Source organism: Terrapene carolina, unplaced genomic scaffold (genome assembly GCF_002925995.2).
Source record: "Terrapene carolina triunguis isolate 2854851 unplaced genomic scaffold, T_m_triunguis-2.0 Scaffold838, whole genome shotgun sequence".
NCBI classification, from domain to species: Eukaryota; Metazoa; Chordata; order Testudines; family Emydidae; genus Terrapene; species Terrapene triunguis.
Genome location: NW_020665189.1, coordinates 5,022,342 through 5,038,931, shown reverse-complemented (window position 1 = coordinate 5,038,931; position 16,590 = coordinate 5,022,342). Strand labels below are relative to the sequence as shown.

Genomic DNA, 16,590 nt, shown 5'->3' with positions numbered 1-16,590 from the left:
CGGAGGTGCATGGTTCTGCTCATGGAAGGCCCATTACAAATCTCGTCTCTTTTTCCAGACCTCCTGTCTCATCCTCTGCTAAGCACCAGCTCATCCCCATCCCATTGCTCTTGGCCTTCTGACCCCTCCCATTTCTGATGCCTCTTGAATTGATGCAGTTGTAGCCTGATTTTTCAGAAGTCCTTAGCTTGTGCAGCTCCAGTGGGCTTTGATGGGCATTGAGAGCCTGCGGCACCACTGCAAATCAGGCCATTAATGCCGGGCAGTGGCGGGTGGTGTGTGCAGCGCTCACTCCCAATGCAGTTGTCCCCAGGGATTAACTAACAGAAACAAGCTCAGGATGACGTCCCATCAAGAGCCACCATGGGGCCAGGTGGAAAACATGTGCACAGCTGCTGAAACCAGAACTTATCTACCTCCCTTCCACCAGGATTAATTACTGCTGCAACCCCCTGAGCACAATGTCATCCGGTCCATTACAATGCACACAGTCGGTTGATTATGGAAATTTACTGTACAAGCTACTCAAACAATGTAATTGAAAAAAGGAAGAGAATCATATATTGCTCAGTAAGCCAAGCCTTGGTTGCTTTCCCATTAGAAACTCGCATGCCTGAAGGGGATGTGGGCATCAGGTAAAAAACAGCCAAGATAGAAACAGGGAAGATCCTTTGCATATAAATATTAGCTGTCCAAGGTGGGGTGGAACAGCTGTGCTAGAAATACATTCTTCAGGGTGCACTGGCCTCCCCTTGAAACCTCATGCTTTGAGCAGGGGGTTGGACTAGATGACCTCTTGAGGTCCCTTCCAACCCTGATATTCTATGATTCTATGTGTGTTTAGGGCTCTTCTTACCCTAGCACAACCCCTTTATTTACACACAGATCTGCTACGTTCTGGGCAGCCCGCCCGCTTTGTCCTTCAGGAGAGACCTTTTTTCATCCTGGCCCATTCAGTTCCTGGTCTCTCTATGGAGCCAGTTTATTACCAGCTGTGGTAGTCAGTGGCGGACTAGCCACTGGGCTGACGGGGCCCGTGCCCAGGGGCTCTGGCCAATTGTGGGCCCCCTGGAAAAATGGGTGCCATCATGCTCCAACCCGCTCCGCCCACCCAGTGATCCTGCTGGGGAGCAGAGTCTGGGCACAGAATGCTGGGTGGGAGCAGGGGCGGGGCAACCCCATTTTCTCAGCAGGAGCACCAGGAGGAGCGGGGAGGACTACAGGTGGCAGGGATGGGGAGGGGCCCCCACTTCCGCTGGCCCAGGGGCCCCACAAACCCCTAATTCGCCTCTGGTGGTGGTGGTGTTTATGATGCACCCACCTATGTATCAGGAACTGGACTGAGACCCACTAAGTCATTTCACAAAGTGGCCATCAGATGGTCACTACCAGCTGGAGCCAGATGCGCACAAGTGACTTGTGGCCGAGAGGTTCCATTTCCCAGCACCAGCTGCACATGCCTTGCAGTTGCCTGGCTACACTGGAGAATATTTCGTCTGGTTTTATTTTTCCTGAAAAGCAATGGGGTGATGAGTAGAGCTGGGTGAATAATGGATTTTTCAGTTCGTTGGCAATTTCAAAAAGTTGGGTGGGGGGAAATCATTTTGCCTCAGATGGAAAATATTTATTTTTAAAAAATTGGTGCATTGAAAAGTCATGGGGGGAAATTGTTTTGGGTGAAACGATATTTTGTTTGGATTTTGATCATTTTTTAATAATTCTGAATTTTTCAAAAATAAAATTCAAGGAAATGGTGACACAAAAGTCATTTCAAACCAGAAAAAAAAGTTTTTCCTAAATGAACAATTTGGAGAAACCAAGATGAATTCACAAAATGTTGTAGTGCTGTCGAATCTTAGCCTTTCTCCCCCAAAAAAGTTTAATGAGAAAATTTTTGCCCTGCTCTGCTGATGAGACTGTTGGAAGTGCATAAGGAAGGACTTCTCCACACAACGCACAGTCAGCCTGTGGAACTCATTGCCAGGGGATGTTGTGATGGCCAGAAGTATATCTGGAATTTAAAATGAATTAGATAAAGTCATGGCTATTAGCCAAAATGGTCAGGGAGGCAACCCCATGCTTGGGTCTTCCTAAACCTCTGTCTGCCAGTTCTAAACCTGGAACTGAATGGCAGGGGATGGATCACTTGATAATTGCCCTATTCTATTCACTCCTCTGAAGCATCTGGCATGGACCACTGTTGGAAGACAGGACACTGGGCTAGATGGACCTTTGGTCTGACCCAGTATGGCTGTTCTTATGTAGCTGGCCCTATCCCACAAAGTATTCAATGATTATCAATGGAAATTATGCTCTGAACTCCATTAGGTGCTTTTGAAAATCCCATCCTAAATAAATGAGAGAGAGAGAGAGAGAGAGAAATCCCACCAGGCCAAAGCAACCAGATCAACTTCATTGCAGGCAATGGTCAGCAAAGCCAGAGTATTGTTGTAAATCAGCCACTAGAGGGAGCCCTCTAGCTCCACTAAGGCTGCTCCAATGCACTGGCATCTGGCAGGAAATTTTATATAAGAGAGTTCAGAGAAAGTGCAGCTAGTTCAGCTGAAAACAGGGAAGCGATTATCGTGTTATTGCAAAACGCTGGATTACCATGCGCACAGCCTCTCCTGCACACCGTGAGTAGGGAGAACAGAGCCCGCAGGCAGCAGCCTTTCAAAGGCTGGGGCAATTCAGTTCCCGCCCGATTTAGCTGGTACTTCATAGATCTCTTCCTCCCACCCCTTCACCCCCCCATTTCCATGAACTCTTTTCCTTCCTCTCTCTGTATCAGCCTGAGACCCTGGAGGAAGAGGAGGCAGATGCTGCCTAGCTGCAGGGCTCCTTGCTTTATTGCAGACAAGCTGGTTGCAACATGAGAGACCTCTAGCTTCCTTAGCACTAACACAAGTACTGCCTGGAGCAGGGATCACACAGCCACAGTGCTGAGCACAGACACTCGCATGGGCGACATAGACCCCCTGTGCCAGGATACCTGCTGCATTCTCAGAGATCCCGACGAGTCAGATACCCCACCAGGTCACTCCCCACCATTCTGGGCACTTGACCCCCTCTGCCCATGCCCTTAGCTAGCCCCCTCTCCACAGTGCCTCACAAGAGTGTTATTGCAATACACACTATCACATCCAAGTAGATCCACCCAGCCCCTTGAAGGGGAGACGTGAGGTCCATGTGAGAAATGTAGTGGGCACAAATGCCATGCCCCGACCCTGACCCCAAGCTCCAGTGCCCCCATGACACCCCTTGGTGCAATGACAATAAGGCATTGGCCATTCGCTAGAGGAGCCCAGACTTCTGGCCCTTAGCAGGCCAGCCAGTGGAGGAGACAGATACTTCACTCGATGATCACCTGTTCTGTTCATGCCCTCTGAAGCAACTGGCACTGGCCACTGTTGGAAGATAGGACACTGGGCTAGACGGACCTTTGCTCTGCCCAGTGTGGTCATTCTTAGGTTCTGATGTTCTTATACATTGATGCCCTGGTGACATCCCTGCTAGCTGAAGTCTCTTTTTGCCCATTATTGCATAGCTTACATCTGAACTCTGATATGGCCCCAGGCTAATTTGTAGTGGTCCCAGTTGTGCCATTTAGGCACTGGCTGTTCTGGGGTGGTCCCAGAGCCTGGGCTCCAGCCCAAGCCCAAACAGCTACACCACAATTGTATAGCCCCATAGCACAAGCCCCGAGTCAGCTGACCCAGTCCAGCTGTAGGTCTTTAATTGCAGTGTAGACCCCGCAATCACTTCCCTGGTTAGTCAAGATTTTTCCCATGCCTCCCTGTGTGGAGAGCTTTTCCCAGTCCCTCCTTCCATCAAGGTCTCTCCCAGGGCCTCCTGCCTGGAGAGCTTTCCTTCCTCTGAGTGTCCTGTTCAATTCTCTGCAGCCCTTTCCCCAGCTGGGCTCCATCACCACGTGAGCTTGGCTTTCATTCCTCTTGCTCCAGTCACCTTCTGCTCTCCAATGGGCCTCATTCTATAATCAGGTGGGCCTAGCCCCATGTTCTCCAGCCCACTCTACACCAGCCTGGAGATCTGTCTAGTCTAGTACCCGGATGCTTCCACGGAAGGTGTAAGAACCCCACAGTAGCTGATTTGGGGTAATTTGCCTCCCACATTAGATCTCACCCAGGTCTCTAATAGCGGGCCCAAGCCCTGAAGCATGAGGCTGAATCTCCCTTCCACATATGCTTTCTTAGCATTAACCATGATGTTTCTGGGGATGTTTGATACCCACATGAACGGCCAGTCTCCTGTTTGACTAAGTAATGTCACAAAGCTGCAATGAGAACAATCACGGGCTGTCAAATGCTTCTCGCCGTTATGCCCAGTTCAATGCCATTCAAGTCAACAGGGCTGCAGCAGTGCTCACGAGAGGAGAATTTGACCCCTCATATTTGACCCCAAATACGTGGCATGCCATGATTTTCAATATATAACAACCTGGTTCACTATTCTACCGCTACTGTAATGAGTGACTTGCTCGAACCAAGGGCTGGTCCCTCCAGCGGGTAAAACACAGTGTCAAAGACGAATGTTCTTGTTCAAGGTTTTCTCTGGGTTTCTTTCCAAGTGACGAGGATGAGCTGAGAAAATCGCTGTCGGAACTCGTGGACGACAAACTAGGAGCCAGTGCAAAGAAAGTGACGCGGATCGTAGATGGCAGCAATCCTTTCCTGGACATTCCCCAGGCGCTGAATGCAATTACCTATAAGCACGGCGTCCTCACCCGGAAAACCCATGCTGATACAGATGGGAAGAGAAGTACGTGTTAGAAGAGAAGCGCAGCATGTAGCATGACATGCCAGTAAGGGACACCTAGGGCAGAGAGGACAGTACCAGGACATGCAGTAAGAGTTGGGTCTAGCATCAAGACCAGAGCTGGGTGAATGCCGCAAACAAGTATGCAGAGAGATAAACCTAACTGGTTTGCAGGGTTGGTAGCTGGGACCCCATATACTGACTTCTGGGTGTCCCAGGGCAGAGGGCCAAGTCAAGGCCAATACACCACTTCAATCCTATTTTGAGGATTTCAATGGTGCATAGGGCTGTGCTATGGTATATTTCCCCTGGTGCAGGGGGGTGAACTCTGCCATCCAGTTCAGAACTTTCCCCACCTAATTTCAGTGCTTTTCACTCCCCTTTTCTGGTTTTGCTTTTTCCTTGGTGTGGCAAAATCGCAAACAAAGGGAGATGTGATGGTTGTCCCTACACGGGCTGGGGGCTCTCCTCTGGCAGCCCCACATTCAGGGAAGGCCACAATTACAGCCTCTGCACTCTCCTGTCTCCCTGGGATGCTAACCAGCCTGGGGGTGGGGGAGTAGGTGGGGCACTCAGACCTGGCTGGTCACAGAATGGTGCAAATGCTCTGCATGCTCGGGGTATAGCAATGAGCACATCCTGGGTCTCACAGTGGGGCTGTGTATCTCCATCCCACCTCATGCTTGGCCCCATGATTAGAGCCCCAACAGAGCCCCAACCACTCCTCTAAAAGAGGTGGGTCAAAACCAGATCACTGCCACCAGCTGCCCCCAGGCATCAGGAACGGCCGAGCTTTGCAGCTGGCCCCATCCTTATACTGGGCTTAACCCAAACTATGGATCCCAGCACCCTGAGCTATAGGGAAGGTCCAGACCCAGATCCATTCTCTAGCATGAGCCCAGCCGAAACCCCAGAGCCCACGAGCCCCTGAACCTGGGGAGAGTCTGGATGCAGGGTCTCAACTGTGTGGCGTTGGCCTGTCTGCATTCTGCCATCGCACTGTACATGAAATCATCTGCAAACACTTGGAAGGTGGTAAGGTGATAGGGAACAGCCAGCATGGATTTGTAAAGAACAAATCATGTCAAACCAATCTGATAGCTTTCTTCGATAGGATAACGAGTCTTGTGGATAAGGGAGAAGCTGTGGATGTGGTATACCTAGACTTTAGTAAGGCATTTGACACGGTCTCGCATGATATTCTTATTGACAAACTGGGCAAATATAATTTAGATGGGGCTACTATAAGGTGGGTGCATAACTGGCTGGATAACCGTACTCAGAGAGTTGTTATTAATGGTTCCCAATCCTGCTGGAAAGGCATAACGAGTGGGGTTCCGCAGGGGTCTGTTTTGGGACCGGCTCTGTTCAATATCTTCATTAAAGACTTAGATATTGGCATAGAAAGTACGCTTATTAAGTCTGCGGATGATACCAAACTGGGAGGGATAGCAACTGCTTTGGAGGACAGGGTCATAATTCAAAATGATCTGGACAAATTGGAGAAATGGTCTGAGTTAAACAGGATGAAGTTTAACAAAAACAAATGCAAAGTGCTCCACTTAGGAAGGAAAAATCAGTTTCACACATACAGAATGGGAAGAGACTGTCTAGGAAGGAGTACGGCAGAAAGGGATCTAGGGGTTATAGTGGACCACAAGCTAAATATGAGTCAACAGTGTGATGCTGCTGCAAAAAAAGCAAACATGATTCTGGGATGTATTAACAGGTGTGTTGTGAGCAAGACGTGAGAAGTCATTCTTCCGCTCTACTCTGCTCTGGTTAGGCCTCAGCTGGAGTATTGTGTCCAGTTCTGGGCACCGCATTTCAAGAAAGATGTGGAGAAATTGGAAAGGGTCCAGAGAAGAGCAACAAGAATGATTAAAGGTCTTGAGAACATGACCTATGAAGGAAGGCTGAAAGAATTGGGTTTGTTTAGTTTGGAAAAGAGAAGACTGAGAGGGGACATGATAGCAGTTTTCAGGTATCTAAAAGGGTGTCATAAGGAGGAGGGAGAAAACTTGTTCACCTTAGCCTCTGAGGATAGAACAAGAAGCAATGGGCTTAAACTGCAGCAAGGGAGGTCTAGGTTGGACATTAGGAAAAAGTTCCTAACTGTCAGGGTGGTTAAACACTGGAATAAATTGCCTAGGGAGGTTGTGGAATCTCCATCTCTGGAGATATTTAAGAGTAGGTTAGATAAATGTCTATCAGGGATGGTCTAGACAGTATTTGGTCCTGCCATGCGGGCAGGGGACTGGACTCGATGGCCTCTCGAGGTCCCTTCCAGTCCTAGAATCTATGAATCTATGAATCTATGCTTGAGCTCCATTAGCAACTAGATGCCAAGTAACACTGCAGTGAAATGGGAGCGCAGGAGAGATACAGGGAAATGTGTTTGGAATCTGTTGGTTAATTACTGGCAATTAGTAAAACCACTGAGGTTATTTCTGTTAATGGAGATGGATGGCCCAGTCGCTGAGACCCATTAAAACCCCAGGAATACCTAAGGTTATGGCCCAAGGTCTCCCCTCTCTGAGCAGCCCTATACTAATCACCAGGGCACATTTGTCATCCTCACCCATCATCGCAGAGCCCCCCTCCCTTCTCAGCCTGCCCAGGCTGGACGGCTCCCTCTGTAGTGCCAGGCATTGCCATGGAGCTACTCTGTCCAGGCCCCCAACTCCGACCCTACGGAACAAGTGGTGTGGCAGCTTCCCTTCGGCGTTACCAGTGAGGAAGAGGAAGCTGTAGTTAACAGGCACATGTAACGAGCTGCTTTTCTTCGTTTTAGCCCCGAGAGGAAGAAGAGGATGGAAGAAGTTTTATGCTGTGCTTAAAGGGACCATTCTTTATTTGCAGAAGGTAAAAATGGCCAACTCTGTCCCATGCTGATATTTATTCTTTCATGTTGTACGAAATGTTGCTACAAGGGAAGACTCCTAGAAAATGATGCAAATATTGGAGAAGGAGGCAGCGATTCTGAGCCTGTTCTCACGATGCAGGTTCCAACTTCCAGCGTGTTTTGTGCATAGGAGCAGGAGGCGCCCTTAAGGAGAGCTGGAGGGAATTAACTGTATGTAATCAAATGACTCGGGGTGGAGGACTTGATCGTCTTCCATATCCTCAGGGGAATGCTGTAGTGAAGGCTTCCCAGTCTTAGAAGATGGCAATACAAGGAGCAATGTTCTGAGGTTAAAGAAGGAGAAATGAGGCTAGGCCTTGGGGGGATGGTCCTCACAAGGGAGGTGGCCGGGTCAGAAAGGATATTGGTGGGGCCTGATGCAGTGGATAGCCCTTCATAGCTGAGCAGGGCCGGCTCCAGCTTTTCTGCCACCCCAAGAGGCAAAAAAAAAAAAAGAAGATGAGCGGCGGCACTTCGGCGGAACCTAAATCGCGCCACTTCTTCGGCGGCAGTTCGGCGGTGGGTCCTCCCTCTCTTCCTCTTCGGCGGCAATTCGGCGGCAGCTCAAAGAGGAAGAGAGGGAATGAGGGACCCACCACCTAATTGCCGCTGAAGACCTGGACGTGCCGCCCCGATACTGGACGGAGTGCCACCCCTTTGAATTGGCTGCCCCAAGCACCTGCTTCCTACGCTGGTACCTGGAGCCTGCCCTGTAGCTGAGGTGGAGGGTCAGGGTGGTCTTTCCCTGCCCTGTCATTATCTATAGTCGGTCCCTGATTCAGTGAGGTATTCACACGGGCCTAACTGAGCATGCAAATAGTCCTGTTGACCTCAATGGGAAACTCACGTGCTTAAAGTGAGGCACAGGCTTCAGTGCTTCGCTGAGTTGGGTCCTTAGTAGGGATCGATGCTGGAGTGTCTGCCTCTTTCCTGGCAGACTGTACACGTGTATGTATTTCCTAAGGGGGCCACCACACAACTCTGCTCGCTGTGTCTCCCCATGGATGAGGTAAAGCATAAAGCCCAGCTCAAGAGAACAGCTGTAGAACCCCACTCCTGGTGCCCTTTGGTATTGTCACCGGTTGCATCCTCCTGTCTGCCTCTAGGGCACTTCCTGTGAGTAGGCAACCACGTGCGTCGCATTAACGTCTCCAACACAACAGAAGTAAACAAATAGTGAATTATATAAGAGAGGCACGAGGGCCCCTCGGGGCAGCACGAAGTTGTGACTCAGCCCCATGCTCACACCCTGACAATGTCTGTGTGGTGCTAGTGGTGATCCTGGAGTGTGTGTGACGGGGCTCTCGGAGATCTGGCAGGGGCTGATGGTAATTGATTGGTGCCTGTTGCTCTCAGCCAGTTTGGATTTTTACATCCATGCTGCCATCAGCTGGGACTGCAGCAGATCTCCAGCTTAGCAGAGTACGGCTAGGGCAGCGCTTGGGGAGGGAGATTGCGGCGTCTGCAGGAAGAGGTGATGTTAGCTACTTCCTTCTTAGTGAGTACTCAGTCAGTCCCCCACGTGGGGCTAAGGGAAGGGTCACCATGCTGGGGAAGATGCTCTCTTTTGGTAGGGATGGAAAAGCTGAGGTCAGGGCCACTTGTAGTCATCCATGATCCCATGGCAGTTCATAGGCGATATTAACCCCAAAGTCCTGGGCAGACATCAAGAGGGATAAATGGAATCTGCCTATATATGATTCTCTGCTGCAGTTTCGGTTTGCTATGGCATTCTTATTCACATTCACTCTAAATGGTTGCAGATTGTGGCTGTGTGCTGTTAAGTAGCTGCCACATTTCACCCCAGAGGTAGCTGCATTTCAGAGTGCAAAGTGGTCTCCATGGATAGTGTATAAATCAGTTATATATTACCAGCCTCCAGACCATGATGACAATAAGGAACACAGATTCTGCCCTCAGCAATACCAGACTAGCTGTCAGCAGAGGCAGTGGGGAGCTGTGTATGCACACTCAGGGACACAATTGGACCTTTAAGGCCGCATCTAGCCAAGCTACACTCAGTGCAGGACCCAGCAGTGGAGATGGCAACAGGTTTAGAGCATTCTCCACTCTCCCCTGATCTTGGGACATAAGTTAGAACAGCCTCAGGGTGGCTCTGACTTACACCAGCTGCAATGGAAACCAAAGGGCCTTTCCACTGGTCCTGGATCACTGGAGTGTCAGGTGCTCCAGCCATGCCCCTATCATACCACCAGCACTGGAGGGGAGCCAGAAAGAGGTGGGACAAAGCCAATGTAGCTCACTCTACATCATCCGGGGATTTCCTTATACAATGACAAGCCCCAGCTGCTCACTCCACTCTTGCAGCACAAAGGGGCTGGGCCAGGGAGCAGGGATCTGGTCCTGCGTATGAGATACTAAGAACAGAGAGTCCCATTGGACCCTGGTGTGCAGTTAGTACAGTAATGAGAGAGAGAGAGACACCCTCCCTTGTTGTTTTCAGAGTTGTTGTTGCCATGTTGTTCACAGTTAGGAGAAAGCCAAGGTTGGGGAGGTAATCTCTTTTATTGGACCAGCTTCTGTGGATAGAAGAGACATGCTTTCGAGCTACCCCAGACCTGAAGAACTATGTGTCACTCAAAAGCTTGCCTCTTTCATCACCAGAACTTGGTCCAGCCAAAGAGATTACATCCCTCACCTTGTCATAGATAGATAGATAGATAGATAGATAGATAGAAGCAATGCACCTAATGGTGCAGTGATGGCACATGTTGTTGACTCCCTCTTGTTAATTGCTGGATTGGCACGTCCGAGCATAGTTTGGAGAAGGAATTTCTGGATCCCTTAGCGGGTCTTGAGGAACAAGCGTAGAGCTCCTGAGCTCTGATCCCTGCCGTGCTGCTGACTCACTGTATGGCCTTTGGCAAGTAATTTCACCACTGTAAAATGGGGATAATAAGCCATAATTACCTCACTCACAGGGGTGTTAAGAGGATTTATGGCTGTGTGTGAAGAGCTAAGTGTTATTATGTAGGACTGCTTTGAAGAGCTGCTTGTTTGGGGATCGTCCAGAGGGCCTGATCCTGCAGCCCTTCCACCTGAGAGTGGATCTGGTGATCTGCCCTAGGCAGGAGAGAGGGCACTTCCTTGGTAATTGCCCGATGCCTGTACAGGTGGGCAGTCAGCTTACAGAGGTGCTCCCTCGTGCTAATATGGTACTGAGCATGTTTAAAAGGGCGAGTTTTCAGACTCCTTGCAAAAGGGTAAGAGCAGGCTGGAGGGTAAGTAAAACTCCTCTAAGCCCCAGAATCAGCAAGCTGGGCATTACTTCAGGAAACCTAGCCCAGGAGGCACGAATCCTGTTCCCAGCATGGGACAGCCAGGGCAGAGATGAGCTGCTGGGTATGTCTACACAGCGAAAACAGAGCCACGGCAGCAAGTCTCAGGTCCTTGGACACCTGACTCGGGCTTGTGTGGAGAGATGAGATAGTCCAGGCTCTGAGACACGGGCGAGGAGGGAGGGTCCCGCAGGCTCAGCCCGAGCCCAAATGTCTATAGTGCTATTTTTAGCCCTGCAGTGTGAGCCCAAGTTAGTTGACCTGGACTCTGAGACTCGCTGCTGCGGGACGGGGGTTGCTGTGTAGACATACTCTCAGAGCCTTAGCCAGGGCCGGCTTTAGGCCGATTCCATCGATTCCCCGGAATCGTGCCCCGCGCCTTTTTAAATTTTTAATTTTTTTTACTCACCCGGCGGCGGTCCGCTCCGGGTCTTTGGCGGCACTTCGGCGGCGGCGGGATCTGCTCCCGGTCTTCGGCGGCATTTCGGTGGCGGGGGGGGTCTGCTCCGGGTCTTCGGTGGCATTTCAGCGGCAGGGGGTCCTTCAGTGCCGCGGAAGACGTGGAGCGGACCCCCTGCCGCCAAAGTGCCGCCGAAGACCCAGACCGCCGCCGGGTATTTGAATCGGGCCCTGCAGGTCCTAAAGCCGGCCCTGGCCTTAGCCAGTGGGAAGCCTCTCCACACCCCATCAGTAGATTGGATCATGAAAAGCCCTTGTCCCTTTTCTCTCTGAGCTACACCACCTGATTCTGGCCTCACACTGGAGTTATTCCTGACTTTCATCACTGTGTGAGAGAGCAGAATCAGGCTCAACAGGCCTGATTCTCTCCTCCTATCCAGCTCCTCAGATGGAGCAAAGGGGCCAAAAAGCTGGCAGGATCTTCCAAATGAGGGATTCCCGTGTTGGAGTCCCAGCAGATGTGGAGTTGCTGTAGGGAGTGTACCAGGACAAAGGGGAATGGCTGGCTGATTCCCTGATGGTCCCAGGCTCCCAACACCATCCTCAGCTACGCCCAGCAGAAACTGGCACAGCGGAGAATGTGAGCCAATGAGTTGTTGTAGCTGTGTTGTTCCCAGGATATTAGAGGGACAAGGTGGGTGAGGTAATAGCTTTTATTGGATCAACTTCTGTTGGTGAGAGAGAGACAAGTTTTTGAGCTTACGCAGACCTGAAGAAGAATTCTGGGTAAGCCTGAATCTTTCACCAACAGAATTTGGTCCAATTATAGGTATTACCTCACCCACCTTGTCTTTCTAAAGCATTTTAATAGATTCTGAATAGAATAGGGAAAGGGAAAGTGAATGAGATAAACTACGAGATACCCTGAAGTTCATTCCCACAAAAGAAAGGCCCGGAAAATATTTAGGATAAAATGAAATAAACTCCTCATCATTCAAGCGTCTGGGGACATTTAAAACTTGAAAGTGACCCCATTCTAACAGAAAAGGTTGCTGAAGTTCAGAGATATTCTCACCAACACTTGGCCTAGTTTTCATTGAGGAAAAAGCCAGTTTCCAAACAAAAACTAGGTCATTTCGGAAGTGAAAAATACTGGCATTTCAGCTTGTTTTCAGTGTAAGATTGGCTGTATGGCTGGAAATTGTAACTAAAGCACAACTGCAAAAAGGGAGGCATGAAATTGCAAGAAAAAGGTGCTACCACAGCTACAACAACAACACTGATGATGATGCACCAACCAACACGAATGTTGGCGTGAAACTCCTACAAATGCTGCAAGGAATAGTTCGATCTGAATATCAATCAGTTTTCACTGAAATTTAAATAAAAACACTGATTGAAAACATTTTGATTGCTACTAAGTTTTTGGACTTACAGGCCTTGGTTCAGCAAAGCAGTTAAGCACATGCTTAACCTTAAATCCAAGTTCAAAATGTGATTAAGGGCCTGACTTCATTGACGTCAATGAGAGTCTTTCCATTGATTTCAGTGGGCTTTGGATCAGGGCTTAAGTGCTTTGTTGAACTGGGATGGGATTGCATTTGTGTTTAAGGTCAAACAGAAGTGTAGGGGTTTGGTGAATCAGGATTATTGTGTGGTCCAACTCTAGACAGTGTCTGTGTGAACATGGCATCTTACAAACCTTGTCCAATTCATGCTGAGTCAGATTTGGTCTCCATAAATAAACCTGTATTGCACATTACTCCTCTTCATTGTATAGAGCCAGCAGAGCTATGGGAGACAGAGCTGCATTCTATTCTCCCTCATGCATCACTGACAAAATTGTCTATTACTTAGCCAGTCCTACAAAGACATAAGACTATGTGTATATTTAGCGTTACATGGAGACCCTGTGACTTCAGTGGGACTCCATTAGTATCAATTTTTATTATTGTTGTGATGGTATCTATATACCCCAATCAGGGATTAGGGCCCTGTTGCGCTCGCTGCTTTACACATGTGTAACAAAGAGTGGCCCCAAAGAGCTAATACATGCAAGTAACTTGGCAGGATCTGGCCCTAACTTTCAAATGCAGAACCTACCATCAATGATGATGCACAAGCCAGAAATGACCTAGCTTGACACTCAAACCCCAGGGCCAGCAGTCGGAAAAACTATCTTTTGACTTGTGAAGTAAGCACATCTGATGCTGAAATCAGTGAGGGGCAATAAATGTGGAAGCCAATGACATTCATGCTACGGTCCCTTTTCAGAACAGAGTCGCACTTTCGTTTTAAGATTATCCCTTTGACGCTCCGTCCCCTCCTTCCCCCGCCCACACACACACTATATTTCATTGTCACTTGTCTCTGCCGGGACTGGAAGCAGAGGTGTCAATATACTACCAAAGAAGTTATTCTTGCCATATTTCCAGCCTTACTGGAAATCTCACTAGAGATCCTGCTCTTGTGAGATTCCCAGCCCAGTTTTACAGACCCAAAAGGTTTGAACACTTGGGTAGCTCCTGGGACCTTTTGAAGTTCATGGAAATGTATATATAATACATTGGCCTCATGTGTGTGGTCATGTCTCACTCTGGTTGTCTGCCTGGCAGACTAGGCAGTTGGGTCCACATTGCATTGTGAGAGGTGTAATCTTCCCCGCAGCCTTGCTCATCAGAGACAATGGGGGCCCAAATGACAACTCCAATAAAGCAATGCACTAGAGAAATGCAGTTTAATTTTTTTCACTGATTTCTGTTCTATGCAGGTTCGTATACCATGCTTATCACCATAGTACCTGAAAGTTGTAGTATCTAATTTAAAAGGAAGCCTTTCTGGTTAAATTCATTTAAAAATATTCCAATTCAGGTCAAACTGACCCTAAGCAAAATATTTCATTTAGATTTTCCTGACAGAAAATTGAAATTTTTCTGCAAAACTTCCCATGGAATTCAGCAAAATTTCCCACAAAAAATTTCAATTTTGGAGACACTGCGTTTTCCATTGGAAAATCATAGTGACAGAAAGTTCCTGATCAGCTGTACCCCTTCCTATAACAAAATACAATGTACTTATGAGCAAACCTGTGCTCTTTTAGCTCAGACCATAGACACTGGCCTTTTTGGTGCTGTGGGTCCTGGATTCAATTCCTGTTGTCAACCATAGCTCTGCATGTATGTGGCTATGGTTTGTTACGTGAGATTTCAGCATCCCCAGGGTGAAAAAACCGCAATCGTTTTAGACCAGCCCCATGATGTGCTGTGATGTTAGAATTCTTGAGGAAAATCAAAATGCCACACACTAAGTCACCTCTGTAGGGAAAAGCCCCTCAAAATTGCATCCCATTCAGCAGTATGCAGCCAGGTCCCCCCCTCCTTCCGCCCCAATGTGATGCAATACTGAGATTTTCTTTGCGGTTCACCTTTAAGGAGTCAGCCACCTCAAGGTAGGAATTTGCTGCCAGACTTTTCTTGGCATGGTTCCTTTTAGCATCTTATCACACGAGGCCTGGTGGTGTATGTGCTCATACACGTAGCAGCATTTCAAACCAGATATTTTTGTGCTGACTGCTTCAGAAAAGCAGCTTTGAGGCACTTTTACAGTGAGAAACACAGCTCTGTATTAATGGACCCTGCTTACTCCACATCTGGCATCTGCTCACTGTCTGGCTCTGCTGCTACTTCCCAGGCACAAAGATGCTGGTACTCCTGTTAGCCCTGCAAAGCCAATGCAGGTATAGGAGAGCAGCTGGGTTCTGAACACAGAACGGCAATGATGTCAGTGGCAGAGAGAACACAAATTGATTTCCGCATCCCGTATTAAATAGGTAGCACTGGGAGCTAGGGAAAAATATATTTTGGCCTCTAATGTGATGTGTTATGAGAGTCACCTTGAGACACTAGAGATAGGGCCTCTGGGTCACTTGCCAGGATCATATAGATTCTATCTCACCTAATCAATTCCCTGCTATCGCAGGGAGTCTCGCACATGGGTGCACCTTGGTCCCTCCTGTTCTCTGCCTGTGGTGCACAATTGTTTAGTCTCCTGAGGGCGGTGATACTGTGCTCTCAATCTGATTGTTAGCTCGGTCTGGGGGTGGTGTTTAGAGCCCTGTGACCTACAGGAGGTCAGACTAGCTGATCTGGGGGTCCCTTCTGGCCTTAAAGATGGAACCCACCAATGGAGCCTTGGCAGCTCCTTTTCCAGCTAAGGCCCTGAGCCTGGCCATGCATACATCTGCCCCCAACTCTCAGCACAGGAGCAGTGCCCCTGACATGGTAAGCACGTGTGGAACGCGTTTTCAGGTTCGGTGCCCAAAGCCAAGTTTTTAATAATGCTTTTACTGAGCTATGTCCATTTACAGCAACTGCGTGATGGCAAAACCAGCAGGTGCTAGTGCTTTTACTCAAAGGTATTGTTATGGGAGGAGGAGAGAGGATATGCAGGCACCTAAAGTAGAGGGCATATGGCCCACCAAGCCAGCTGTATGCACACCATCCTACCTTCGCACCATCCCCTCCTTCGGTAACTAATCTCAATGCTTCACTAGACTTCCCGAGTGCGTAGGCCTGGCTCCTCAAAGGCACGTAGCTCCTGCTGAAATCAATGGGAGTTCTTCTTGTGTGGCATCTCCAGTACTAGCAGGTCACAACCATGGCAGCCCATTCTGTGCAATCCTCTGCTAATTTCCTTGTGGATGAATGGTCCTTTTGATCCGCCCAGGATACCACTTTGTCCATCCAAGATCTTCTTTTTCTGTCCCCTGTTCTTCTGCCACCAGTACCCCTTCATCACACATTGCACACTGAACCCCTTAAAATGTGCCCCGTGCACTGAACTTTTCTTTTCACAAGATCTCTGACAAGCATTTGCTGAGTCCAGTCATCTTCAATACTTTTCCCTTGGTGACATGGTCTATCCACGGTCTATAACACCACAACTGGATGGATTGTAGTTTCATTATTATCAATTGTTTGAATGTCCATGTTTCACAGCCGTAGTTTAACACGGACCAAAAATGAGTTTTTAAGTGTCAGAAATTACCCGGCAGCTTTATGTCCCTACTCAGCAGATGTTTATTCTTCGGAAATCAATGGGAGACAGGCATCTAAATGCTTTTGAGGATCTGGGCCTTTGTTCCTTTATGTTGCCTTTTATCTGTCTGTGTTTCCTGTTCTCTCCTAGGGTAAGTCTACACTGTAATTAAAA

At 48.7% G+C, this 16,590-nt stretch overlaps 1 protein-coding gene across 1 annotated transcript in view; it reads left to right on the top strand.

Annotated features, from left to right (window-relative positions):
• The window catches only part of PSD2 (pleckstrin and Sec7 domain containing 2), a 106,711-nt gene that overhangs the window by 78,052 nt on the left and 12,069 nt on the right, over nucleotides 1-16,590 (top strand). The window contains exons 9-10 of the mRNA XM_026660858.1: nucleotides 4,589-4,779; nucleotides 7,571-7,641. Coding sequence (XP_026516643.1) covers nucleotides 4,589-4,779; nucleotides 7,571-7,641 — 262 coding nt within the window. The remainder of the gene's footprint in view (nucleotides 1-4,588; nucleotides 4,780-7,570; nucleotides 7,642-16,590) is intronic.